Source organism: Syngnathus floridae, chromosome 1, assembly GCF_059516105.1.
Source record: "Syngnathus floridae isolate MCC-2025c chromosome 1, RoL_Sflo_1.0, whole genome shotgun sequence".
NCBI classification, from domain to species: domain Eukaryota; kingdom Metazoa; phylum Chordata; class Actinopteri; order Syngnathiformes; family Syngnathidae; genus Syngnathus; species Syngnathus floridae.
This window is the reverse complement of record NC_142413.1, coordinates 10,647,902-10,674,888: the sequence shown is the minus strand read 5'-3', so window position 1 is coordinate 10,674,888 and position 26,987 is coordinate 10,647,902. Positions and strand designations below refer to the sequence as shown.

Here is a 26,987-nt window from a genome sequence, read left to right as displayed (position 1 = left end):
ATGAATGTTTTTGTATGTATTTAGCATGCACTTCCATATCAAGAATAATAAAATACTATATTCTTTTACCACAGAATATATTATTATTCCATTTCAGAAGTGCATTGAATACTAGTGTTGGCTCGTGGGTGAACGATTCGTTCAAAAGAACCATTTTCAGTGAACGAGAGTGAACGAATCACTTCCCAAAGTGATTCGTTCTTTTTTAGGTCATATGACTTCAACCAGTAAGTGTCGGTAATGTGCATTGAAGCTAGCTGTGAGTGAACGAGTCAGTGATTTGCATTTGTTCCCTCATACCGCGGGAGCGCGCACGCCTTGTTTGGAAAGCGAGAAACCGATGCCGTACAGCACTATGTTGTTTTCAATAAAAACATGGAAGTCAATTTTAATGTTTGCCGTTGAAGCGGGGTGCATTCAAAGACCAGTCGTACAGACGGAACACTCATTAACTTCACCAAAAAGCAACGTGAGCTCTTTGCATAAACCTCGATGCAAAGGAACTCCTCTTTTTGGGTACCATTACATCCTACAAGGAGTATATATTACTTTATATTTAATTGTGATCATCATTCATCCATCCATTTTCTTATTCAGGTATTTTCAAAGCAAATTAATATTGTTGCATTTATTAATTTGCTTTGAAATAACAGCGCATTATAATCAAATGCTGACACTATAGCAATGTCAAACGTGTTCATTTAAGAAAACCCACGCACGTTTTGTGATAAAATCTTTCATAAGGAGAATATTTGCTTTGAAATTACCTGAGTAATAAAATGGATGGATGAATGATGATCCCAATACTTTGTGATATATACTCCTTGCAGCATGTAATGGTACCCAAAAAGAAGAGTTCCTTTGCTTCGAGGTTTATGCAAAGAGCTCACGTAATTATAGCGTTGCTTTTAGGTGAAGTGAGTTCCGTCTGTACGACTGGTCTTTGAATGCACCCCGCTTCAACGGCAGAACACGAATGAACCTAAAGACATCAAATGAGAATAATCCTTCCTAAAAATTAAAAGTGACTGACGCAAACGTGTGTTTTTCATGTTTCTATTGAAAACAACATAGTGCTGACGCCGTACGGCATCGGTTTTTCGCTTTCCATACAAAGCGTGCGCGCTCACGCGGCAGGAGGAACAAATCCTCAAGGGGGAACCAAATCGAGCACGACTGTTTCGTGAAAGGGAAGTTACGTCATTTTCTTCTTCGTTTTGTTTTACGGCGAGGTGGCACCAGCTTCAATGTGCATGACTGACACCTACTGCTTGAAGTCATATGAACGGTGAAAAGAACAATCACTTTAGGAAATGATTCGTTCACTCAACGTTCACTGAAAGAAATTCGTTCCTTTGAACGAATCGTTCACTCACGAGTCAACACTACTCCACAAAATACAATTTAAATTCACGCACGACCACGAAATATTTTCACGGTAGTTGCTAGGTTTATAATGAAACAAAACTCGCTCGATCTGCACGCCCCTCTTAATATGCCAAAGGTGCACAACTAGGAAGTGTGCAGTTGCATAATGGCACTGCAGAGAACTGCCTGTCGTTTTTGGACCGTCCAGAGGATTTTGCTTAAGGTAATAATTAAAAGAGCGACACATCATGATAAAACAATTTTCACTCGTCTAAACCTATTGGTCGAAACGTTGAACTGAAAATGTCTCAGACGTAAACGTACGATTTAACATGCGCTGTTTTTTTTCAGAAAGACTTTACTCGAACGCAAGAAACCGTAAAACGCAAAGGGACATGTCCGATAGAAGTGAGCCATTTGGACCATTTGGTGCTGACTGTAAAAAGTGTGCCGGACACGGTCAAGTTTTACACGTCTGCTCTGGGCATGGATCTTGTCACGTTTAAGGTATGCCGCCAGTTGGTGAATAATCCGGGCAATATTTTCGGATTAGGGTAGATTTGAGACTCAAAAAAGTCAAGTATTATATCAATATAGTAATCACAATATTTATTTTATTTTTTTCTATGAATGAAGACTGCTGACATTTCTCCTAACCCTGTAACCATGGCCTTAAAGTTGTAAATTCTACATACACTCAATCTTTTAATTGTATTTACATGGTAAATAAAATAAATATAAAAAATCATATTTACATAAATCTCATATTGAAAACAGGGGTTCTATTGTTCAAAACTTGTCATAGAGAAAGGATGATGTCAGTTTTGAATTCCATTTACAGAAAATACCCCCCCCCCCCCCTTCAAAAAAAATCCTCATATGCTATAAAGATTGTATTGTCACTCTTTGTGTATTTAGATTAGATTAGATTTGAATTTATTGTGAAGTTACTGTTACTGTTACTGTCAAGTACAGTACAGCGAAAAGAACTTTGACATCCAACCAGAAGTGCAAAAAGCAGTTATGTTATGGCATGAATCATTACTGTTTATTTGCTTTTCTGTCCATTTTCATAAGACCTAAGGCATGGTTTCCCTGTCCTAATTCCAAAACCAGCACAAACACCAATCCACTACAACTCAACCAAATAGAAGCTGTACAAACCCTCAGAGTGGAGAAATGCTCAACACAAATTGACTTTTGTTTTCCCCCCAAACATTACCTAACAACCAAAAGAAAACAAACAAGTAGTGACACATTGCTACCAAAAGCTCTGAAAGCATAAAGAAGGGAAAAATAATCAACAGCTCTTAGAGGCAAATCATACTTGCTTAACAAAATCTCATATCTCAACACCATAAATAAGACCACTTATAATACATCTGATGCCCATCATCTATCCAAAAATAATAAATATTTTCTCTCAGATATATTATAGCTTGTTTCCATCCTGTACAGAGAATCAGTTATGTTATGGAGAAATGTGTTAAATCTCCAAACTACCATTGTGAAGCAATAAGGAATTATGCATGAGGCTGTTGGCTGTTGTGTTATTTGAGAGAACCCCCACCAGATGGCAGAATTCAATTGTATGGCACATATCTCAAACTGCGCTCATCCGCTACTGAATTACTTGGGGCAACTTTCCTCACTTACAAATTCCGTTGTCGCTTGACCAATGAAGGGGGACCGTAAAGCTCTGAGCTTTGGGAAGCAAAAGTTGAACCTTCACCAGCTGGGCAAGGAATTTGAGCCCAAGGCCAAGCATCCGACTCCAGGTTCTGCAGACTTGTGTCTCATCACCAAAACCCCTCTGACTGCTGTAGCTGCACACCTAAAGGTCTGGCTCTCCTTTGATATGGAATTATTTTGTGTGTTAGAAGTTGTTTATGTATTCATCCCAGCTCCTGTCATTGTCCCATTTGTAGGTGTGTGGGGTGCAGATAGAGGAGGGCCCGGTGGACAGGACGGGAGCGGTGGGGACAATCACCTCTCTGTACTTTCGAGATCCGGATGGCAACCTCATTGAAGTGTCCAATTATCATCAAGAAACACCATAAAACAGATTTGTTTTCAAAATGTATGTTTTCTTGAGAGATTAGCGGCGGGCCGTTCTTTTGGTACTAGGTTCCTCACTGCGGTCTTAATCTGTGTCTTTTCAAGTTATACAATTTGTCACCTTGGCTTTGTACATAGGTTGTGTTTTCTCTAATTAAACTCAGGACAGTCTGACAACATTGCAACTTCATTGTTATTCCCAAGCAATGCAAGTTGCATCCGTCCTTGACTTTGTTGTTCTTAATGAGAGATGAGAATTCAATAAAGCAAATTTTGGAAATCATGCTTGCAAATAGCTTTATTAATAAAAGCAAAGCATCTATAGTATAGGTTTTATGTTTGACATACGATATGAAGTAAAGCAAGTCATATCATGATTTGCAGCTATGGCAACATTCTATGTGTGTACTTGACTATATCTCTTTTTGGTCCATATTTAAGTACATTATAATGTACATTGAGACATTCAGCGGTGATCCCGGATTTTTACTGGAGTTGTGAGAGAAGAGGGGTACAGTCGTTGAGTTTGTCCATGTCTTCTATTATTTGAATTAGTCTCTCAACTTTATCTGTAGGAAGCACAGCACCCGCATTATTCCTGAACTTCTTTCTCAGGCTCTTGTTGGTCAGTGGTTTGCGCCAGTGACCATAGAATGTATCGCAGCGCCCTCTCAGGATGTCTCCCCTAACAAGCACTACTTGGACTTCACCATACATGTGATTGAAATTGGCTGGGTTATCATGGGGATGCTCCACGCGGACACGTCTCAGTAACTGGAGGAGCTCAGGACGAGACATGGCTTCCGGGCTGAAGGACTGCACGGTCACCTCGCCGTCCAGGAGAGCACTGCAAGCATTGAACTGGAAAGAATGGCGGGCCTGGTGATCCGACTCTGGGAAAGGCCTGTTGATGTATTTGGAGTCAGGAACTCTGAGCAGGATGGCCTGAATGTGAGCCGGGGTCACCGTTCCAGGACCGAAACCCACGAGGTACTTGTGCACCGAGGCTGCGGCATCTGCCACCCAGTGCATGCCCAGATGTGCGGGAAAGCGCTTAAATGCTATATCCTGCTCTTCTAGCAAGAACATATGGTCACCATGGTTGGGTGAACCCAAATGCTGCGGTGCATAGTCTTTGAAGAAAGCACTGAAACCAGCAACCCCTTCTACAGCATCCAGGACTAGCTGACTTGCCTCAAGTCCTTGAGAGGCCAGTATAGCTGCCTCCAGCCCCAAGCGGGAGGCATTGCCAATGTGCATGGGCTTGGACTGAGTTGCAGCGTTAGCCATCGGCGCCCCTGAGAGAGAAGCAGCGATGGCCAAGGCGTGACTGCACTGCGACGGACTCAGTGACAAGAGGCAAGCGCAGGCTGCTGCGCTTCCCATTGTCCCCACCACGCTGGGAGGGTGAAACCTGGTTAGAGTAGACACACAAATAGCATATTGGTATTTCAGTCCATACTTGAGATATGCAAAGCACTCTGTCTTCATAGACAAGAGCACGTGAGCTTGACGTGAAAACCTCTTCATTTTCAAGCTAGTTCCATCAGAGGAGCTGCTTTATTTGGCTAAGACTTAGCTAACAGCACTTTGTGCTGGACCAGGGATTGTCAACCGGTAGTTCGTGGCGGAATTGCAAGTGGTCCGCGAAATTGGAAATGGAAAGTAATTGTAACGTTTTTAAAAATAAAATGGATTTATTATTTAGACTTAATTTATTCTCCAGCTAATTCTGTGAATCATTTACCCATCCAAATTTTGTCAAATGTAGCTGAGATTCCCAAAATAGACAAACATGCAAATAAACAGCCTGTCTATTCTCATTCGATGCAAAATAAAATAATATTCCACCAAAGCAGTGATCCTGGAGTTGCTTCTTGGTCCCTTGGACAAAACCAGTTGAAAACTCCCGCGCTAGACGAAAACAGGGCCTAAAGTTTGTAAAAGACCACGACTAGCTTTCTTGTGTTAAATGTCAAATCTTCCCTCTAAAACATGCTCTTTATCTTTGTCGATAGTTAGCCTTACAAAACAGCTAGTACTGAACTTTGACCTGTGTTCCTCCACACTCACCGCTTAGGGATGTTATGAGCCTCATTAGAGAACCTCATGAGTCGGCCCTGGATCTCAATGCCGACGTTGAAAGCCAGCAGGAAGTGCAGACCACTGGGCTTGCCATTGGCGGGCATCATGTCGCTGAGAGCCAGCACAGCAGGTAGCACTGCTCCGGAGGGATGAGTGGCGGGGTGCCATGTATCATCAAAGTCCATGGAGTGAGTCTGTATCAAAGGAGAGGAATAATCAGATATCACTCCAATTCCAAGCGCTTTTATTTTCATGTGGTGAAAACTTGAATCAGGGAAAATGTCAGCTTAAGTGCCTGTTGACTTATTAAGAAACCAAAACAGTATTTGCTAGTTTAATAGTTGGTCATTTAGTTTAGTGAAGTCACTCTGGTGTCATCAACACCTTGTGTAAATGCTTTCCCCAAAGACTGTTCCTTGTATGAATTGAAAATGTTTCATTTTATTTTGAGGACCGGCGTCTGGTGTATTTGTCCGGTTGCAGCTGGTCGTGCTCACCGCCACTCCGTTGACAAAAGCCGCCAGTGTTGGCGAGAGCTTGGTGCCCTTGGGTCCGTAGACAGAGCTGACGTCATGATGGGCGTACAGGAGCTGAAGGGAGTAAAATAGAGACAGGTAAACAGTTGGAGTCATCACTGACACACACACACTCATGCACGCGCACACACACGCACGCACACACGCACGCCAAAGAGCTTCAAATGATTAATGAGGCTCATCACTCCTCAGTTGCTTAATACGCTTCTTTGACATTCACTAAAGAAGGCCACGGCATTTATCACAAACGTCATAACTAGGGATTACTCCAAACCTCTCGTCTGTCTGCATGCCACCTTATTTTAGATAAGCCATCAATTAAAAAAAAAAAAAAGAAGATATTTAATCTCTTTTTTTCTTTTCTCCAGACTCACCTGGGAGTGCTGCAGTGCCAGTCGAAAAACATCTGTTGTGCTGCCAAGGAGCCCGACTCCGATACTGTCCAGCACCATCCTCTTACTGCGATGAAGGACTACAGACGACAAGTGCTGAGGCTTTACTTCACTGATGAACTTTCCAAAACTCGCCGTCACCGTGTCCTCAGGGGAGGGCTGCTTCAAGACTACATGGGGTGAAAAAGAAGCATAATTGGGAAATTAAGAAGATGCTTTAGGACAATGTGGTAAAGAAGCTTGTTGCCATGACTTTACCCTCAACTGCAGACTTGTGCAGTTCTTTGACAGCCCATATTGGTCTGATGGCTTTCTGTAGAGATAAATTATGAAATAATCTCAAACATACCATTGATGCAATTTGCTAAGCAAATTGAATGGATCGGTCATTTAAAAAACAAACATCTGACTGTGTACCTGTAGCAAGCAGCTCATTGCTTCAGTCAGGTGTCTTCTAAGTTTCTTCTCGACGTAGCAACTTTGTAGTCCGCAGATGAAAACGGATTCTGATGCCGCCCAAACGGGGACCAGCCTTATATAGTCAAGGACTTACAATAGTGACGAAAGTGGAACAAGGAAGAGCACGTATTTTCCACAACACAATATCATCGGATTCAAGGAAGGACTTTCAACAGTGTGCATGTCATCATGATCCTAATCAACAGCACCTTCTTTAGAAAAAAAAGAGGAAGGTGTGGGACTCAGCTGAGTTCCATGACATCATTTCTCGGGTTGCAGAGCGTTCAGGATTGTCGTGTAGGGAATTGTCATCTATCCCACTCACTCTCAGGAAGCATATATAATATATCCAAGCCCGGAAGAAGATCAACATTTCATCAGAACATCTTCAAAAGGTAGGACCTTGATAACGCTTAAATATTTAAAGAATTTCAATGTTATTAATTGCATGTTATATTGTATGGCTACATTGTTATGTCGAGTTTGGTTACTTACTTGACTGTGGAGGAATAATTTCAAACTACTCTTGGCAGATATTGATGAGATAAAGCATGCTCACCTGATTTCTTTATATTATTGAAACCATCTTTCAAAAACACTTATTTGTAAGCTTTTGTTCAACCGAAACTTCCATGATCTTTTGACTGACATATTATAAATCAAGTTGAATTGTTTTTTGTCAAGATGCTAGTTTGTACTGTACTTTGGAGTGATAAAAATCTCAAGGTTTCTGTCGTTATGAAAGCAGGTCACTTTTGCGTAACCAGAAACTGTAATTTTAGGGATTTATAGTCAAAAACTTGCAAAGTTACCTGTGTGTTACAGACAGTTAAGATTTTGATTAATAAATTACATAATCTTAGAAAAATACGACATATACGACAGTATACTTGATTCAGCATTCTGAATGTATCCATTTTCCCCCCCCCTAGATTATATCATGACAACAATAGACGGCTTCCCTGCCAGTTTCTACAGTGAGCCAGGAGTTTTGGGAATGCTGTCAAATGGAATCAGTGCATTCCTTGTACTTTTACAGAATTTTAGTACAGCGCACTCTGGTATGGCACCACAGGGTGTGGAGAACATACTTGCCGGTAAAGTCATATCACGAATGATGAGGAATATCGTACTGTGCCTTAATCCATGACCTCTATTTGTGACCTTTATTTAGGTGTGCATCTCATCCTGATTGGTGGTATCTGTCAACTGGTGGCAGGCCTGCTGTCCTTCCGAAAATATGATCATCTGAGTGGCACTGCCTTTGTTGGCTACGCCGCTCTTTGGGGAAGTTATGGCGCCTCTCGAATCTACTTTGGCGCCTTCTCCGCTAACTCCACAGCGCCAATAACAAGCAACGCGTCTCTGTCCACCAACATGACACAATTCAATGCAACCGTGGAGATCCCACCGTGCTATATATGTCTGTCCTTAAAGGAGTCGGCTATTGCTGGTCTGGTCCCGTATATCTTGCTATCGGCTCTCCTTGCCTTTTGCTCAGCCACAGTTAACTACATCATGCCTTTTGTTTTCGGGGCCATCACAGCCACTTTAATTTTTGAAGCAGCAGCTCTGGTGTCAGGTGCATGGGCTCTTGTGGTATCCGGGATTTTGGAGTTGCTCATCCTGGTATTTGCCATCTATGGCTCAGCTGCACTGCTCATTAAAGGTCTGACTCAACGTCTGGCTATCAAAGGCTTTGGAACACCTCTGTTTAATGTCCTCCTGCTCGGTACGCTCAGTTCAGCCAACGCTCCGAGCCCTGGCACCGAAAAGAAGAAAAACACAAAGTATGCAGAACCCGTGGCCTTGGGTTTCTTCTGTGACACTGTGGCACCATTCATCTTCGCATTTTACAGCTTTGGGTTCATGAGATCCTTTGGTTTGGGAGTTACTTGGGTGTCTATCATCGTAGGCGCACAGCTTTTCTCCAGCTACTACGCCCATCTACGGCAAGATTGCTACCACACAACTAAGTTTGGATTTCATGCCACATATTGGCTGATCAATGCTTGGAATGAGTTTGTGGCATCTGTTCTAATCGTGGACGATACCAAAATCACCTCTGGGAGGGACCCGATGGTAGGGAACTGGTTCTTTGTGGTGGCAGCCTTAATGCTTTGCTGCGGGAGCCTGAATATGGATGTTTTGGAACTGACCCACAACATGCTGTTCCTCCTGCTCACCATCTCCACAATCCCTCAGATCCCCCTCAGTCACCATTACATATTTTTTGGAATAGCTTGCACCAGCTTTACTGCCGCCTCGCTGTACGGCACTTTTTCTCGGCTCATCAATATCATTGCGGAGAAGTCTCTTATCCCTGCTGGGCCACAGCCCATTTCCACCGCCAAGCTGAAGAAAGTTTGGAACTGGAGCAGGTCCGAACAAACAAACCATGAAAGGCCGTTCCAAACTGGACATGTGTCAGATGTCCTGTTTTACTTGTCAAACGGGCTTGCAGCTCTGTCTGCACTTCATGCAAGTGGCCACAGCACAAATTCTTCGTTCTTGCATCAGACTGTCCCTTGGGTCCTCATCTCTGGTGCCGTCATCCAGGCCTTCATCAGTCGGCTGAAAGTCACGGGAGCGAACCAGCTCGGGGCGATCATCGCGCCTGTCTATGTGGCGGTCTGGGCAACGTGGACCTGGTTCAGATTTGCAGGTATGCTGTCCAAGTAAGAGGTGAAAATTGTTTTGTCTACAATTCTGATGACTTCTTTTGAATTTGTAGGTCCTCTACTTCAGCTTTCCTCACAATTCGCTTATGATTTTGCCGCCGGAGCCATCGCTTTACTCTTTATCAATGCTTTCCTTCTAGCCAGTGGTAAGGATTATCTAAGTTTTATCTCTGGAGATTTGCATTAACTTCATGAAATAAATTGTGACGATCTCCATTCACGTCAGCTAGCTACGAGAATCTGGTCCTGCTGTTGCTAACGGCAACCATGGAGGTGGTACTTGTTTGTTTTCTTCTTTCAACTCTGCAGCGATTGCCATACCAACTCGAAAGTGAGTGAAAATGAGTTTTGAATATTAATCAAACACGATCAATGTCAATCAATTTTTGCTTTTGTATACAGTGGCCACGCTTGCACTCTTTTCCATAATTTGTACATATGGAGCAATGGCATCATTGATAAACAGCATCTTCTCTCAAAGGCTTCTGCCTTTCGGCCCTGCATTATTGAAGGTACAGTAAATATTTGTTAAAATCTTTCTCCAAGTGTTGTGTAGTCAATGATTTCATTTGCTTGAGAAAAATGTTTGTTGGTTGTTATAGAAGCAAGAGAAGCAGGAAACTGAGCCTGACCTACCGTGCCCTGTGGCAAACTCTCGACTCACCTCTGGGCTTTTGAGAATTGCAAGCATTCTGGAAAACGGGGGAGTGTGCGGTATTCCTACAGACACCGTTTATGCTTTGGCTGCATCCTGCAAGAACCCACAAGCTATTGAGAAAATCTATTACATCAAGGTACAAATGGTAAACAAGCTGGTGATTCGTGCTTTTTCAAGGTCTATTCAAATGTCATTATTTGTTGATGATCTTATAGGACAGACCAGCAGAGAAGCCTATTTGTATTTGCATCTCCAGTCTGAAGCAGCTGGTGGAAGCCAAACCTCCCTTTAGTCCCTTGCTGTGGGAGTTCATGCGGAATGTGTATCCAGGCGGCATCAGCTGCATCGTCAGCAAAGGAGACTGGCTCTTCAAACTGGGTAAAACTGCAAAAAGACATTTTCATCTTAGCACCCAATTATCCTCCCTCCCACATTTTAAAAGTCGGTGCCACGTAGGGGTGGGACCGGCTTATGAGCGCGTTGGCACCAGGGACAGCATCATGATCCGAGTACCTGACCACACCGTTACCCGCCACCTCTGCGATGTCACTGGACCCCTTGCTATTACCTCGGCCAATCCCAGCGGAGAACAGGACAGCACTCACCACAGCATGGTGATCGAGTAAGACTGCTGTGCAAATGTCACCGTGCGTAAGTTTGCGTTCAAACTGACGGATGCGTTTTGTGGCAGCCGACTGGGGCACAAGATCCAAGGGGTTCTGTGTGACGGGGAGACGAGAGAAGTTGTTGCTTCAACGGTAGTCAACTGTCTTCAGATCGATGAAGGTACAATGCAGATTCTTCTCACATTCTCCTCATTATGTCAACTTTAATGGACACCTCCTTTTACAATCCACAGGGGCCATTACTATTCTCAGGGAAGGTTGCGTCCCCGCAGGACGGGTCAGAGAGATCTTTGACAGAGTCAAAAGCACAATGGCTTGATTGTTAGATTTTGAATTCTTCAGAGAGCCTTTTCTGAAAGATTGGCTTCTTTTTTGTTCTTGTATTTCAGTGTCACAAATATTGAATGTAATCGTTGATTGTTCAGAAAATTACACAGTTTATAAAGAGAATCACAATTATCAGCATATTTAACATTGTAAATCTTGCATTTTATTATTGTAATCTTTTATTTTTCTTGTTTAAAATCATACTGTTCACATAGAAAACATTGCCCTTCTGTGTGTGTGTGAATGTGATAAATAAATAAATAAATAAATAAATAAATAAATAAATAAATAAATAAATAACACATTTCAACATGGTCATTTTTTTTACAAGAAAAACCTAATCCTATCCTTAACCCTAACCCTGACTCCAACTTTAACTTACTGTACATGGTCTTTTTTTTAAAAAAAGCCTTATTATACATCTTTTTTTTGTTAGGATTAAGGGGCAAATGTTTGAGTAAATGGTCAGGAGTCAAAGGAAAGGAGCCAAAGGTCAGGGGTCAAAGGCCAGGAGTCAAATCTCAAAGCTTTACTATGCATTATCATTTAAAAAAAAGCCTTACTATACTTGCTCTTTAAAAAAAGTGCTTTACATTGGCTTTTTAAAGCATTATTATACATGTTTTGTTTTTTTACCAAAAGGATTTACAACACAAGCTCTTTTTTTTTTATTATTGAGCTTTGTACTGATTAACCAGTTTGCAGAGGTGACCCCCGAAACCTGTTCAGTCTCGCCCTCACCCTGCTTTCTCTCAATAAATAGTCCCTTGCAAGAGGCGAAATTTAGACTCATTTCAAGCACCTCTGTACCACACAGCGTGCTGATGGCTTTCTCCGCTTGCAAGTGTGAAATGAGCAAACTGTCTCACGTGTGGTTCTCGCATAAAAGGTAGAGTGGGGAACACTCTATCACTAACCCTAACCTAACCGCTAACGATAATTTCTATCATTTCCACTTCTTACTTTCTACTGTCAATAAGACACTATGTTCTTGTCTGTTACGACACCAATAAAGCTGTGTTTTTTTAAATTCTGAGTTTTAAAAACCCAAATATGAGAATATTCTGGTTTTTGTACGTTTACATAACCTAACCATAACCATAACATTATCTAACGCTAAACCTTTCAAAAGCTGCATATAGCTAATATCTAGGGGTTTGAAAGGATTATTGACTGCATACAAACATAGTGCGAGGCTAACTAACTCATGTTCTGGACAAGGTTGTCACCCCCACTTTGGTCAAAGTGTGTCATTGTGGTCCAATGTGCCAGTGGAACATTTAGCCCAGACAGACTGTTGACTGCATCATGACTTTGTGGAGGAAATACAATTTGGAAAACTGTTTTTTTAGTCTGGGTGAAGTTTAGATCCCTGTCTGGTATTACTTAACAGTTTATTGTTTGTGTAGTGGCAGGATACAAACAAAAAGATGTGGACTTTCCCTGCAGGGCCCGATTGACAAGAAAGGATCCGAAACCGATATAAAAAGGTACCAAACAATACTGAAGTTGGCGAATACAAAAGATACAATGGCCTTTCTCACCTGTCTGCCGAGAAATATTATTTTCTATTTTTGGTAAAGATGTATTGAGTTTCACATCCGTGTGTTCACAATCTCAGCAATGGGTTATTTCAAACAGGATTACCGTAATTTCCGGACTATAAATCACGTTTTTTTTTCATAGTTTGGGTGGGGGGGGCGACTTATACTCAGGAGCGACTTATATATGTTTTTTTTCACAAATTTTTGCTTGATCATTAAGACATCACTTACTTACAAGTATAGTTGAACACTTCCCATGTTATTTTTAGTATAGTTGATCACTTCACATGCTTTTATATCTTTATCTTGAACATATTCAAAACATAAAAAATAGAGAAAACATCAAATAAAGCAATTAACACTTTAAAGCACCATATCCAAGTCCACTGTCTGCTGTATGTACACTTGCTCCATTTTTGCTCCCCTTATATTTATTAATATTATTTATTATTATTTGTTTATTTATCATTTATTCAACACTCTTATTTATTCATTGTTTGTGCCTTCTTGGTTTTTTTGTGTTGCTTGTATGCATATGTGTACTATCTCACCGAGGGATAGTGGCAACGTAATTTCAATCTCTTTGTGTGTCTTGGTATATGAAAAAAAATCGACAATAAAGCAGACTTTGATTTTGATAAAACAACCAAATAAACAAAACAAAAAACTACATCTGAAAATAATTATATTTTCAGACGAAACTGGATGAGGGCGCTCTAAATTTTACCGTTGGCCGTGACTCATCAACTGGGTGGGCTTAAGAAAAATGGCACCAAAAAGAAACTCATATTTTGCAGGTTACAAACTTCAAGTTGTAAAATATGCAGCTGAAAACAGTAATCGAGCAGCAGAAAGAAAGTTTGGAGAACCGTGATGTACCAATGGATTACTATTTCAAGTGACGTCAGTGGCACGGCGCGGCGCGGCGGTTGTTTACATAAAGGACAAACGTACCCACGTGAGGTCTACCGGCATCATTAGCGGTGATCATTTCTAAGTGACACGGAGGACAAAGAGTTTGAAGGAATTAAGGATTTGGGGTGACATAGAAGGTTTGAAAATCTATTATGGCTTTTACGCACGCCCCGTCCTACTCTACTGAGTCGGGGGCCGGCGCTCGGCCGAGTGGCTGTCCGTGAACGGTGCATGGGGCTCGGACATGGCCATTACGCACGCCCGGTCCTATGCCATGGAGCTCTCGTGTCTGGAAGTCCACGCCGCCACACGCTTGGAAGTTTGTTTTGTTTAATAAAGAGCCATTTACCAAACCCACATCTATCCTTGTACTTTGTTAACGTTACAATATAGTTATATACTAGATATGTGGAATAAAGACGAGGCTGACGTCAGGGCGCAGGCGGGGCGATGTTGACAAAGGTCGAGGAATTTGATCGATGGATTTAATGGATTTAAAGTGCACGGATGGTTTGATAATATTATTGCTTATATTATAGTTATTTGAAATATAGTTTATCTATCGTTATATGAGCCTATGGAATATTTTGAAGTGCAAGCGCCCTCAGCCGTGCGCACCCATTGTTGACAAAGAACGATCGATGGATTTAATGAATTGGAGTGACACCGATGATTTTATAAACGTGTTATTCATGTAATTGTTTTCTTTAAGAATTCTATATGTTACGTCAGGCCCGTTCTCAGCTCCTCATTTGTGTTTGTCACGTTAGCATACCTATCGTTTAGCCGGTTGCGACCATATCGAATGATCGATGGATTTAATGAATTGGAGTGACACCGATGGTTTTATAAACATGTTATTCATGTAATAGTTGTCCTTAATCACTCTATATGTTACGTCAGGCCCGTTCTCAGCTCTTTGTTTGTGTTTGTCACGTTAGCATACCTATCGTTTAGCCTGTTGTTGCTATCGTTTAGCCTGTTGTTGCTCGTTCATGACTGTTTTTGGTGTGGGATTTTGTCGAATAAATTGCCCCCCAAAATGCGACTTATACTCCGGAGCGACTTATATATATTTTTTTTCACTTTTTGGGGCATTTTATGGCTGGTGCGACTTATACTCCGGAGCGACTTATAGTCCGTAAAATACGGTATTTTAAATGTTAGAAAGATAATGTGTTAGCAGTGCATGAAATGAAATTGTGATGCCGAAATAAATAAACAAACAATGTGATTCCCAAAAGTAGCATTACATTTTTGTACGGGAACAAACCCCACCTCTATTCGTAAGTGCATAAATGGCTGAACTCTTCTTACCTTTTGTTAGGATGGTAGATAACATGGACAACCCAAACATAGTTACCCTCCAGTAACAAAATGAAATGGCTTCTTCTCGCATTCCAAAAACCTACATGTAAGGTAAAATTTAAAAAAAAACTGGATCAGAAACTAAAAGTACATACATATTAGGTTCATGAACTCAATAAAACTAGCTATAATTATTGTGAGAATTTAATTTTAGCATAGCTTTATTTATATCTGTACAGAGGAAAGGTCAAATAGTCCTTTGAGAATTGTGGTTTACTCACACAATACTTTTTTTATTATCTTGCACCTGACAAATCCTTCATATATATATATATATATATATATATATATATATATATATATATATATATAAAACTGAAAAATGAAACTACAATGAAGCATTTACAAAATAAATAAATAAGTAAAAAAATAATGAAAACTAAAAAAACTCCAAAAACTTTGTCGCACGCATGGACGCGAATCACTCCACGCATGCGGGGTTTGTTGTTAAAATAATAAATTTACTGAAACGGCAGTTACAGTCAAGACCCGGCGAAACTCCCGCTCTCTGTCAACTACTTCCGGGTACCGAGAATACGTTCTAAACATCCCACACTGTCCATGTTATACGCAAAATTATACATTGTACAACCGTAACCGTATGTATCATATTCTTAATCAATAATTAGCTCAGACTACCAGCAGTATTGCAAGTTCTGATCATCATCTTTTCAACAGCTTTACTCACCTGAAACACACAACAGCAGCAGTTACAGACAAGACCCGGCGAAACTCCCGCTCTCCGTTAACTACTTCCGGGTACTGAGGACCCCCGTAGTTGACCCAGGTGCCTTATTGAAATCCCCAAATATTCGCCACCGATACCATACAGTACTATTTGCAAATAGCGGCATATAACGTGTTCAGAAACATATTCACAAAGTAATTAAAAAAAAAAAAAATTGATATGGTGGGTGAATATGAATGTCCATTCAAATACCCCAGTAAAATCACCATGGGCCCCACAACTTGCTGAATTAAAAAAAAAAAACCTATTGTGAAAAACAACCCAGACACGGACAAAACCTGCACGCCTGATGCAATGTTTTACTTCAAGCTTGTGAGTTCATTGAATCAACTGTTGGGAACATATTTCTGGAAGTGTAATTTTAACAGACTGTCCCCTCGAGACTGAGGTTGATGACTTTTCAGACTCTGCTGTTCTCTTCTGTTGAAGACGTCTCCATCTCACTTTGTGGTTGATCTCCTTCAAACACTGGATTGTTCTGTCCTCGGCTGTGCCGGGTCTGAACTTCCTTAAATATTTGAAGAACCTTCCAATCAGACAAATGAGGTGAGTGCTAACCTTGATCAGAGAGAAATAACCGAGAAAACAGTAAATTACCTTGGATTTTGGTATAAGACCCACTCTGAAGAAACCAATTTGCCCTGATTCAATGTTAGTGCAATCTACCACGGTGGAGGCAATGTTTTCTGGTGATGGTCCATCACATAAAACTCCGTCCACCTAAAATTGTCAAACATACAAGAAAAGCAATAAAAGTAACAACTGATGTTAATAGAACCAATCATTTTTAGCCACCTTATCCCCCAGCTTAGCATAAACTTGGTTGTGGTGGGTCGTGTCGGCCTCTCCTGTAGGGTTGGCTGAGGTCACAGCAACAGGTCCCACCTGAAATAAACTTTTTATTTTACACTTGCTTCCCCATTCTCTCCAAAACTTAAGAAACAATTGGGTCAAAAATAACCATTGGGGTCAAAAAGGGACCCAGTTATTTATTTAATCAAAACAGTTGGATCAAATGATTTGGTTAAAATCTGGTAGACTGATTCATGTCCATTGGTCTTACTAGATCTATAAGGTGTGTGGCCACAGAACAGTCTGGGTTCCTGATAGCAATGCTATGGGGAGTCCCGATGTGTTTGGCAGCATCTCCTAAACCAAAGGTGTCCATCCATGCGCCTGTGGAAGAGTAAAAACAGAAAGAGCAGTTTTATACATAAGACAAAAATGGTTTCTCATAAACAGTAAAGAACACGTGATTTATTACTGAAATTTCACATATGATATGAGATTATATTATGCATTATCTTTTTTAAATTTCCCATTATAAATCACCCAGCCATCTATTTTCTCTTCCACATTGTCCTCATTAAGATCAAAACCCACAAATGCTCCCACACCTCTTGGTATAACCATGCTGATAGATGATGGCCAAGCAGCCTCCATGAAGTCAAGGAGCAGCGGACTCAGCAGGTGTCGGACTGGGTCAAGCTGCTTGATGGAGGACAGCCACAGGGACATGGGTCGGTCCTGTGCCTGCTTCTTCACCCTACGGCAAAGCTCAGCTGGTAAAGAACAACAAATACACAGGAAAACCTCGAATAGATGTGGTATATTGCTAGTCCATTTTAACAAATGCTTTCCTCTTGAGAGATGATCTTCTCCACAGAGGAAAAACACTCACTTGTACGCTTTGACGACTGCATCGGGCCTGGCGCACGCTGCCACCAGCACATAGACCGTGTCGGTAGGGATGCCGCATATTCCACCATTCCTCATGATGTCTGGAAAAGATAAGTGGTTGTGAGTGCTTTTGTTTTTATTGACTAGTCAGTTATAACTCAAGTTATAAAACCTCCAAAACTATGTATAATTGTCTTGTGTAATTGTACCTGCAATTTGTTGAACTGATGTGGCCTTTCGAGCTGGCAGATGCGGGCAGACATGAGCCCCTCCCCCAAGCCCACTCAGCCTTATTAAAGGCTTGCCAAAGGGAATCTGAGGGGACTGGAAGGTGCTGTTGAAAAGGTGAGCCGCAAAACAATAAAAACTGACCAGGCCAAAGATAACGGTGACGCCGATGTCATATCCGTGAGGTAGCGCATCGAGTGCATCCAACAGGAAGCTGATGATGATAAGCTGAAAGGTGAGCGCGTACACAAACCATCCGACATTTACAAACAGCGCTGCGGCCGTCACCAAAGTGTTGAACATCAAGAAACCGATGATGCCGACGGCTACGTTAAAACCTCTCACGCCGGCGTACAGGCCTCCGTATCGTGTCAAGCCCCACAGCGTCCACATCACGCCGTAGAGGATAAAGATGGTACTCTCGAAGGTCTTCCCTCTGGAGAAAGCGAGCGAGCCGCAGAGCAGCTGCAGGACCCCGCCGGCAACCACCACCCAGGGGAGAATGAGCACGGACAACACCGCCTCATCCCCAACTGTAGTTGTGATAGCAAACGTAGCCAACACGTTACATGCATGGCCCAACACCTCTGCATCTGCGTATTTGGAGTACCCTAAGAGAGGTGCGTGGAGCTCCTTGTTATGGGGTCGAAGAGTGAAGCCCCTCATCCTGGTTATTAAGGCTTCAAAAAGGCCCTGCCCTGTAGGGATCATTTTAGTGGACACCATGTTGTACGTCGTCACGAAAAGTATACAAGCAGAGCCAATAAATATAACCGCTTGTGCACCCTGACTTCCTTTGTGGAAGAAGGCTTGAGGTTGAGAAGCGATTGCGATACAATAAGCAGCAAATAACAGATGGTAGAGGGCTTCCAGCAAGCTCTTCTGACAGCTGAACAGAGTCAAGATGAGGAAAAGCACGGAGAAGACGATTGGGAAGGGCACGGGAGAGTGGGGCTCGACGGAGTAGAACGATAGGAGACCACTGTAGCCCTCACCCAACTTCAGCACTGCTGTCAAACCATAAAACGTAGCCGAGAGTGGCTCCAAGGCTCGGTAGAAGATGAGGCATGTGGCAAGCTGGAACGCGCCAGCTGTCCACAGCCAGGGGACGTGGCCAACAGATAGTCGAGGGACCACACCCAGCAGAGGACTGGCCACCACCGAGGCCGACAGCAAGTTCATCACCACGCCCACTGACATCACGTCGTCACACCCACGCCGTGTCGCCGTCTTCAGCTCGGCTTTTGGCTTCAAGCCCGTCCCTGGAAGGTCCACTTTCCCTTGCGTGATAGTGCTCAACAAACGCCCTGTACCAAAGTAAGCACCCGCAAGACAGACCAGAAGGTAATTTGCTGCTGTGGCAACCTTGCTGAAACCTTCGGCCGACAGGCTGGCGATTTGATGGGCGCAAGCTAAGCTGATGCTGATGGCAATAACAAACAAAAGCACTTGTCGGACTAGCAGAGCGACACTGGCGATGACAACTAGGGCCAAGGCAAAGGCGGCCAAGCCAGGGACCAGTGAGGACCTCAGGTCTTTGGGCTCAAGCACCCCCTGTCCTGTCAGGATGTAGATCAGACTAGAGGCGCACCACAGGGCCGAGATCGTCAAACACAAGGAAGAGAACAACTGCAGCCTATCCCGGCTCTGACACACACCTAGAACAAGACGGCACAATTTACTATGGGATACTTCCAACTTTTATAGCTGGAATCTGTAGCTACAAACCTGCGTAAGCTACAATGGCGGCCACTGTGAGGAGTAGAACCCCCAGGGCAGTTTGGGGGATGAAATCTTTTTGAGGAGAGCTGCCATAGTTGTTTACCAAAAGCAGAAGAGAACCTTAAGAAAAAAAAAAAATTATTCAGACGTTGATTTGTAAGAAAACATAAATACATATATATATTAAGTATTTCGTACTACTTAGTATTAGGACTAAAAATCAGTAGTGCTACAATAATGTCAATTAATGTTTAATTCTAAACTTTTACTGAATCATTTGTGATTGAAATATGAAATATGTTTTCAACAACTGCATCAGTGTGGAAAGAATTCAGGAATTTGACTTCCAAGCTTTATTATCATGAATTTGTCAAAGGAGATTTGTTTTGTGATGTATTTCAGGTCTTTAACCTTCCATTTAATATTTTACTGTCTTTCACATACATCGAAATCATTGAATTGAATCAAAATGTCTTACCACCAGAGATACCCAATATGCCAACGGACATATGCAGCTGAGCCATTGCACCAGGAAAAGTGTAAAGACGTTCCACAGAGCTGCACTTTATACGGGTCTGTGGCATCATCATGCAGACGTCACACCCTCAAGTGTCATATTACTTGGATCACTGAAAAGCTAGTAAAATACATACCGTGGTGAGCCTAGTTTCAAGAAAATGTACTGAATTACGTACTATATTGAATCAATTATTTCCACATTTCATACTAATAATAGTAATTATTATGGTACAGTGACACACACAGTTCCACACAGTAGCAGAACAACACAAAAGGGAAAAAAAAAAAAAAATGAAATTACTTATTGATTGTGATGTTCATCCTGGTTCAGCAGAGAATATCTATGTCTCAGTCTTGTCCTGTTGGTATTAATTATGTATCTGATTCCATATATTAATTTTGTGGACCAACTGACCTGTTATAAATAAATAAATAAATAAATAAATAAATAAATAAATAGATGAATAAATAAATAAATTAATTAATAAATAAACATGTATGCACCGCAATTCATTATAGTATATATCAATGCATATGTGATAATATTGAAAAGTGGAATCAATTTTTCTGTCATTGAAAAAAATACAACAATTATTATATGTCATCAAAATACTAGGAATAAAATTTTGTTTATGGAGCACGGCTTTAAAAAACAAAACGAATCTCAAAGCACAGTGATGGTATACAGTTTCCTTTTTAAATGCGAAAGTGAAATACTGAAACAACAACCGTAAAAGTGATTGTGAAACAAAATATTAAAAGAAACACAATTGTGAAATCCACGATTATTTTTCAATAGTTATTATTTCCTGAAAAACAAGAATTTGAGGATGAGAGGGATGACCCAGCATATTGGTGTACTAAAAGTGAGCTCTGTGAATGGGATGAGATCATTCTGCACGGTGGGAGGAGACTGGAATGGAGAAGCAAATAAAAGCAAATGTTCACTTCACAAGAGTCACATCTCTTCCTGGGAGAGTCGACACATATTGTGCAGACCTTTTCAAGGTGAGATTGATTTTGTGCTCTATTTTCAGCTTTGTAACATTCACAAACAAAGTATATTCAACTAGTAGGTTTTGTAGGTTTTATGTAGTTTGAACTGTGTCTAAGGGTAAATACCAAGGCCACATTGTTTATGCATGTATTCATTTTTTTTTTTTGAATTGATAAACTAAGTGTGTGAGATTGGTTTTACACTTACTCATTTGGGAAATACTTTTGCTGACATGTTTGAATTCAGCATATGTGTTCATGGACTTGTTTCGTCACATCGGTTCCCAAACCACTTATGTGACCCCATGTGTTCTGGGGTTGCCATTAACGATTAGCATCATCAACACTCTGGAGACCTCAACTCACACTGTGTTTGTGTGTGTGCGTGTGTGTGTGTGTCAGGAGCACCATGGCAAAACGTGTAGCTATTATTCTCTCGGGCTGCGGCGTGTACGACGGCACAGAGATCCATGAGGCCTCGGCTGTCCTCGTTCATTTGAGTCGCGCTGGAGCCAAAGTGAGTCACAAGTCTACTGTCACATAGAGGTGAAAAAAGTACTCATGTTCTGTACTTAAGTAAAATAATTAATTCAACACCTTTACTTACTAAGTTTGGAAAAATCAAAGTACAGACTGAAATATAAAAAAAAAATACGCGAGTACAGTACAGTAGTACTTTACTTGCCACACATAACCTCGCTCACTCAATTGTTTGATGCAGCTATGTGAGGATTTACAGGTGAAATCCCTCCCCAGGCTCAAATGTTTGCACCGAACCAAGATCAGATGCACGTTATCGATCATTGTGAGGGGAAACCTTCGGACGGCAAAAGAAACGTCCTGCAGGAGAGTGCTCGAATCGCCAGGGGTGACATCACGGATTTGGCCGAGTTAGATGTTTCAGCGTTCGATGCTGTCATCATCCCTGGTGAGGCTGAAATTTTAAATTAAGCCACTTGCCGTGCAGGATTTGTGCCGATCGCAAAAATAAAATCCTTTGTGAGCAAGAATATTAATGACCTGATGTATTCCATGTTTTTCTTGAGGGGGAAATTTATCATTTGTTTCTGTAATTAATTAGTAAAAAAAAAAAATTCAATTTTGTTGTTCAGGCGGTTTTGGCGTGGCGAAAAACCTCAGCGACTGGGGAGTGAAGAATAAGGACTTCAGCATCAAGCCAGATGTGGAGAAGACCCTGAGGGATTTCCACAAAGCTGGAAAGCCGTTGGCCATGTGCTGCATCGCTCCAGTCCTTGCAGCCAAAATCCTGCCAGGTTGTGAGCTCACTGTGGGGCAGGACAAGGAGAGTGACATGTGAGGGATACTATTGCTTGTCACTACGATCAATGCGGCGAGATTGTAACGGGCTGGCTCTGGTCCCTCTCAGGTGGCCGTACGCCCAGACGGCGGGTGTCTTAAAGGAGATGGGCTGTAAGCACGTGAATACAGGAGTGCAGCAAGTGCATGTTGACCTGAAGCACAAACTCATCACTGCTCCGGCTTTCATGAGCAACGCTCCCATTCACGAGATCTTCGATGGAATCGGCGTCATGGTTGAAGAAACCCTGAAACTCGCCTAAGACGTCTCCAAAGTCTCTCGTTTGTCTTTTAATAAAATACATTCATTGTAGTTTTGAAAGTTTTGTGATGTAGAATCATTTTCAATATATATGATGGCAAACCAAACAAACACTTTTGTCTCATTTTTGTCGTCAAACATTTAAATAGTTTTGATACAGTCAGTGCCTTTGGGAAATCAAACATCAAAACATAAACATCAGTTAGCATTGAGTTTGGTCTCGAACTTATCGTCATAGAAACAGGAATCAGTGACCCCCCTTAACCCCCAGTTATGAACATGCAGGATATACCGTCAAGAGATTTTTAAAAAGTTACCAGCATGTGTGATGTTATTCTCTTTAGTGTGAGAAGTGTTTGAATTGGTCTGTTCCACAAACGACAACAGTTGCGTGGAATTTCCTAGGACGGTCAGGATCCTGAAAGGAAAAGATTCCCGATCAGGACATTCAACGAATCCCGCTAAGGCGCGCAGAGGTTTTTCGTACAAAGCTTGTCTCACCTCTGTCGGGTACGCACGGGTGGGTACGTAACGAATCACAAAGCCGCAGCGTCTCTTCCGGGATGTGTTGGGCTCACTAGCATGCACGAGAAGGCCGTCGTGGATCTGTTGCGAGGATGTTTCCATTTCTGTCTTAAACAATTTCAATTCTTGAACTGTAAGTGTGAATTTTCACTTACAGACATCTGTCCAGCGAAAAGGGGACAAAGCACAGCCTGGTCAGTTTGGAGCAACTCGTTCGGGATCTCCTGATTGACTGTCAGCATGTTTCCAGGCCGGACGGCTTGGCGATGAGGAAACATGCCGGAGCAGTGGCTACCTGTAGGAAGAAGCAGTTGTTGAGATTACAAATAACATGTTGGGTTGAACAAAAGCTCCCGCAGATCTTTTCACACAAACAACCAAATTGAAAATTTATTAAAAAATGAATTGTTGGTAATTTTCCAGTATTCAGCTACCTGGGATCACCTGCAGGGCTCCGTTCTCTTTCAGCGAGTCATCTAAAGCCAGCCACACCGACAAAACGGGCCCACCGGCAATACCCCAATACCTGTGCGCACAATTTACAAAAGTGAAAATCTGTGATATAGACAGACACCGGAAAACAAAACCAGGTTAAAGCACAGTAGTTTTACTCCTCCCACATTCTTTAGCACTTGTTTTAACTCTCTTTTGCTGTCATGATATGAAACCATATGATAATATGACTTTGAGCTGTTTATTTGTCACCCTCAATTGACTTTTACTGTAAAAAAGTGAATTGTTAGCATAAATGTGAACGGTAATTTATATGGACTGATGATTGACTCCTCGTGGCTGAATGGAACACTTTGACTTGGGGCGAGAAAAATGCAGTTTTTATTTACCAAAATATATTTTTTTCAAAAGTACTTTTAGAGCTGTAATTTTAAGATGCCACAATCCTTTTGCTCAGTTTTCCTCTCATCAGAATCTAATTTTGGCTCGTACCCAATTACGACATAACGTGGTAGCACAATAAAGATTTAAGAATCAAGATTCAAGAATTTAAAGGTACGCAAATCTAAATTAGGACTTGCCTGTGGACTGTAAAAAACAACAACAATGTAACATACAAAATCTGTGTTATAATGGAAGCACAAATGTTGAAATATTTCAAAAACGCACCTCATATCTTGATGCCAAGCCACATACGGCAGTTCATCCCCCTGAGTCCTGCCTGCGGGCACCGGGTATTTGCAGATGAAACGGGAATCCAGCAGGATTACGTCAGGGCCCAAGATGGCTTGCAGCACTTGCAAGATGCGAGGGTGTTTGCTCAGGCCCATTACCCAAGGATACTCAAGGTGAACATTATGAAGGCTGTACTGGGTGTATTCTTCACCTGGCGACAAAAAAAATAATCCTTTTGTAATGTACAGAATAACTCCTGGCATGTTTTTTTTTGTTTTTTTTTTACCAAATTCCTTCTCCAGGCGGGCAAATGCAAGCGTGGCCTCCCTCAGCTCGCCGTCGTTCAACACGGGCACGCCTGAAAGGAAGCCCTGCTGCTCGTAGGTCTCCAGGAGCTCGCTTGTGGATGTAGTCATGTCTGCTCGTATTCTGTTCGAAGCAAAAATAAAGACTGTTCCATGAACTATTTTATGGATTTGTGATGACTTAAGGCCCACTTACACCACAAGGAAAACACCCTACACACGACCTTGTTTTCTTGACCCATACCAACATTCAATGTCCAATTTGAATTCTTTCTAGCATAGCAACGGAATCCACAAGTACCTGCTTTGTGTCCAGTCGTCTTTTCAAGCTCTCCAGTGGTGGAACGCCACGGGAGGAGATTTTATAGAGGTGTATGAAACCTGTGGAAATTCTTCTGTCAACTGGCTAAAATGGAAATCTATCAAATGAGATATTCAATCCCTCCCGACTCTGACAGAACAAATGACAAGGAAGAGGAAAATCCATGATACTGTGACGCACGCGGTGGGGGATTCCAAAGAAAGCTCTCCTTTCATACACCTTACACCTGGTCTGTTTCATCTCACCTCAAAGGGAGGGATATTACCGTAATTTTTGGACTATAAGTCGCTCCGGAGTATAAATCGCACCAGCCATAAACTGCATTAAAAATTCATAAGGCATTGACATGGGAGGCTCATGTGCTGCTTCAGGTAAATTCAAACATGTCAGCAAAAGTATTTCCCAATATAAAAAAAAAAAGAATACATACATAAACAATGTGGCCTTGGTATTTACCCTTAGACACAGTTCAAACTACATAAAACCTACTAGTTGAATATACTTTGTTTGTGAATGTTACAAAGCTGTAAATAGAGCACAAAATCAATCTCACCTTGAAAAGGTCTGCACAATATGTGTCGACTCTCCCAGGAAGAGATGTGACTCTTGTGAAGTGAACATTTGCTTTTATTTGCTTCTCCATTCCAGTCTCCTCCCAACGTGCAGAATTATCTCATCCCATTCAGAGATCTCACTTTTAGAACACCAATATGCTGGGTCATCCCTCTCATCCTCAAGTTCTTGTTTGTCAGGAAATAATAACTATTGAAAAATAATCGTGACTTTCACAATTGTGTTTCTTTTAATATTTTGTTTCACACTCACTTTTACGGTTGTTGTTTCAGTATTTCACTTTCGCATTTAAAAAGGAAACTGTATACCATCACTGTGCTTTGAGATTTGTTTTGTTTTTTAAAGCCATGCTACATAAACAAAATTTTATTTCCAGTATACATAATTAATACCAACAGGACGAAACTGAGATATAGACATTCTCTGCTGAACCAGGATGAACATCACAATTAATAAGTAATTTCATTTTTGTTGCTGTTTTTTTCTTTTTTGTGTTGTCCTGCTACTGTGTGGAACTGTGTGTGTCACTGTACCATAATAATTACTATTATTATTATGAAATGTGAAAATAATTGATTCAATATAGTACGTAATTCAGTACATTTTCTTGAAACTAGGCTCACCACGGTATGTATTTTACTAGCTTTTCCGTGATCCAAGTAATATGACACTTGAGGGTGTGACGTCTGCATGATGATGCCACAGACCCGTATGAAGTGCAGCTCTGTGGAACGTCTTTACACTTTTCCTGGTGCAATGACTCAGCTGCATATGTCCGTTGGCATATTGGGTATCTCTGGTGGTAACATATTGAAATTCAATTAAATGATTTCGATGTATGTGAATGACAGTAAAATATTAAATGGAAGGTTAAAGACCTGAAATACATCACAAAACAAATCTCCTTTGACAAATTCATGATAATAAAGCTTGGAAGTCAAATTCCTGAATTCTTTCCACACTGATTCAGTTGTTGAAAACATATTTCATATTTCAATCACAAATCATTAAGTAAAAGTTTAGAATTAATTGACATTATTGTATCACTACTGATTTTTAGTCCTAATACTAAGTAGTACGAAATACTTAATATATATATATATTTATGTTTTCTTACTAATCAACGTCTCAATAATTTTTATTTATTTTTTCTTAAGGTTGTCTTCTGCTTTTGGTAAACAACTATGGCAGCTCTCCTCAAAAAGATTTCATCCCCCAAACTGCCCTGGGGATTCTACTCCTCACAGTGGCCGCCATTGTAGCTTACGCAGGTTTGTAACTACAGATTCCAGCTATAAAAGTTGGAGGTATCCCATAGTAAATTGTGCCGTTTTGTTCTAGGTGTGTGTCAGAGCCGGGATAGGCTGCAGTTGTTCTCTTCCTTGTGTTTGACGATCTCGGCCCTGTGGTGTGCCTCTAGTCTGATCTACATCCTGACAGGACAGGGGGTGCTTGTACTTTTTTTTTCACTTTTTCGCATTTTGTATTAAACCCTGAAAGTAATCTTCTGGCATGTTGGGCTTCATAGCAGATGAAAGACATGCCATGAGCCCAGCACAAGGTCACCCCTTAATATCTCTCTGTTGCTTTAGTGCAGGACTGGTCATGGTGATCCCATCTGTCTTAACGGAGCAAAACAGTCTGC

At 41.4% G+C, this 26,987-nt stretch overlaps 6 protein-coding genes across 7 annotated transcripts; 3 read left to right on the top strand and 3 right to left on the bottom strand.

The window, feature by feature from the left end:
* The first annotated feature begins 1,339 nt into the window (after positions 1 to 1,339).
* Positions 1,340 to 3,709, top strand: glod5 (glyoxalase domain containing 5). Its single transcript, XM_088388377.1, has 4 exons — positions 1,340 to 1,591; positions 1,720 to 1,875; positions 3,053 to 3,208; positions 3,297 to 3,709. Exons 1-4 carry the CDS (start codon positions 1,535 to 1,537, stop codon positions 3,426 to 3,428), a joined length of 501 nt encoding a protein of 166 aa, XP_088244503.1. The 5' UTR covers positions 1,340 to 1,534; the 3' UTR covers positions 3,429 to 3,709.
* Positions 3,710 to 3,751: 42 nt separating this feature from the next.
* Positions 3,752 to 7,719, bottom strand: irg1l (immunoresponsive gene 1, like). Its single transcript, XM_088388364.1, has 6 exons — positions 6,857 to 7,719; positions 6,698 to 6,752; positions 6,422 to 6,609; positions 6,009 to 6,101; positions 5,500 to 5,705; positions 3,752 to 4,840 (listed from the first exon to the last, which is right to left on the bottom strand). Exons 1-6 carry the CDS (start codon positions 6,872 to 6,874, stop codon positions 3,913 to 3,915), a joined length of 1,488 nt encoding a protein of 495 aa, XP_088244490.1. The 5' UTR covers positions 6,875 to 7,719; the 3' UTR covers positions 3,752 to 3,912.
* LOC148404027 (uncharacterized) lies at positions 5,951 to 11,312 on the top strand. Its single transcript, XM_088388353.1, has 12 exons — positions 5,951 to 6,125; positions 6,416 to 7,293; positions 7,831 to 7,995; positions 8,073 to 9,563; positions 9,633 to 9,725; positions 9,806 to 9,910; positions 9,982 to 10,091; positions 10,182 to 10,373; positions 10,453 to 10,615; positions 10,694 to 10,859; positions 10,929 to 11,023; positions 11,097 to 11,312. The coding sequence occupies exons 3-12, from the start codon at positions 7,839 to 7,841 to the stop codon at positions 11,180 to 11,182; spliced, it is 2,658 nt and encodes an 885-aa protein (XP_088244479.1). The 5' UTR covers positions 5,951 to 6,125; positions 6,416 to 7,293; positions 7,831 to 7,838; the 3' UTR covers positions 11,183 to 11,312.
* Positions 11,313 to 16,044: 4,732 nt separating this feature from the next.
* Positions 16,045 to 20,329, bottom strand: LOC148404026 (uncharacterized). The gene is made up of 10 exons (XM_088377691.1): positions 20,216 to 20,329; positions 19,874 to 20,032; positions 19,402 to 19,515; positions 17,655 to 19,331; positions 17,447 to 17,546; positions 17,163 to 17,311; positions 16,829 to 16,941; positions 16,561 to 16,650; positions 16,363 to 16,485; positions 16,045 to 16,291 (listed from the first exon to the last, which is right to left on the bottom strand). Exons 2-10 carry the CDS (start codon positions 19,983 to 19,985, stop codon positions 16,166 to 16,168), a joined length of 2,604 nt encoding a protein of 867 aa, XP_088233817.1. The 5' UTR covers positions 19,986 to 20,032; positions 20,216 to 20,329; the 3' UTR covers positions 16,045 to 16,165.
* Positions 17,137 to 22,600, top strand: LOC148404025 (glutamine amidotransferase-like class 1 domain-containing protein 3, mitochondrial). Its single transcript, XM_088377726.1, has 6 exons — positions 17,137 to 17,330; positions 17,432 to 20,922; positions 21,313 to 21,427; positions 21,667 to 21,838; positions 22,023 to 22,224; positions 22,298 to 22,600. The coding sequence occupies exons 2-6, from the start codon at positions 20,855 to 20,857 to the stop codon at positions 22,488 to 22,490; spliced, it is 750 nt and encodes a 249-aa protein (XP_088233852.1). The 5' UTR covers positions 17,137 to 17,330; positions 17,432 to 20,854; the 3' UTR covers positions 22,491 to 22,600.
* On the bottom strand, positions 21,483 to 25,436 carry LOC148404024 (uncharacterized). 2 transcript variants are annotated; one of them, XM_088377713.1, is made up of 8 exons: positions 25,323 to 25,436; positions 24,429 to 24,571; positions 24,137 to 24,353; positions 23,449 to 23,540; positions 23,170 to 23,309; positions 22,991 to 23,095; positions 22,807 to 22,907; positions 21,483 to 22,196 (listed from the first exon to the last, which is right to left on the bottom strand). In XM_088377713.1, the coding sequence occupies exons 1-7, from the start codon at positions 25,388 to 25,390 to the stop codon at positions 22,830 to 22,832; spliced, it is 843 nt and encodes a 280-aa protein (XP_088233839.1). In that variant the 5' UTR covers positions 25,391 to 25,436; the 3' UTR covers positions 21,483 to 22,196; positions 22,807 to 22,829. The 2 variants fall into 2 exon arrangements, with proteins under 2 accessions (XP_088233839.1, XP_088233830.1); XM_088377704.1 differs by lacking the exon at positions 21,483 to 22,196 and having other exon boundaries at positions 22,499 to 22,907.
* Positions 25,437 to 26,987: the final 1,551 nt, after the last annotated feature.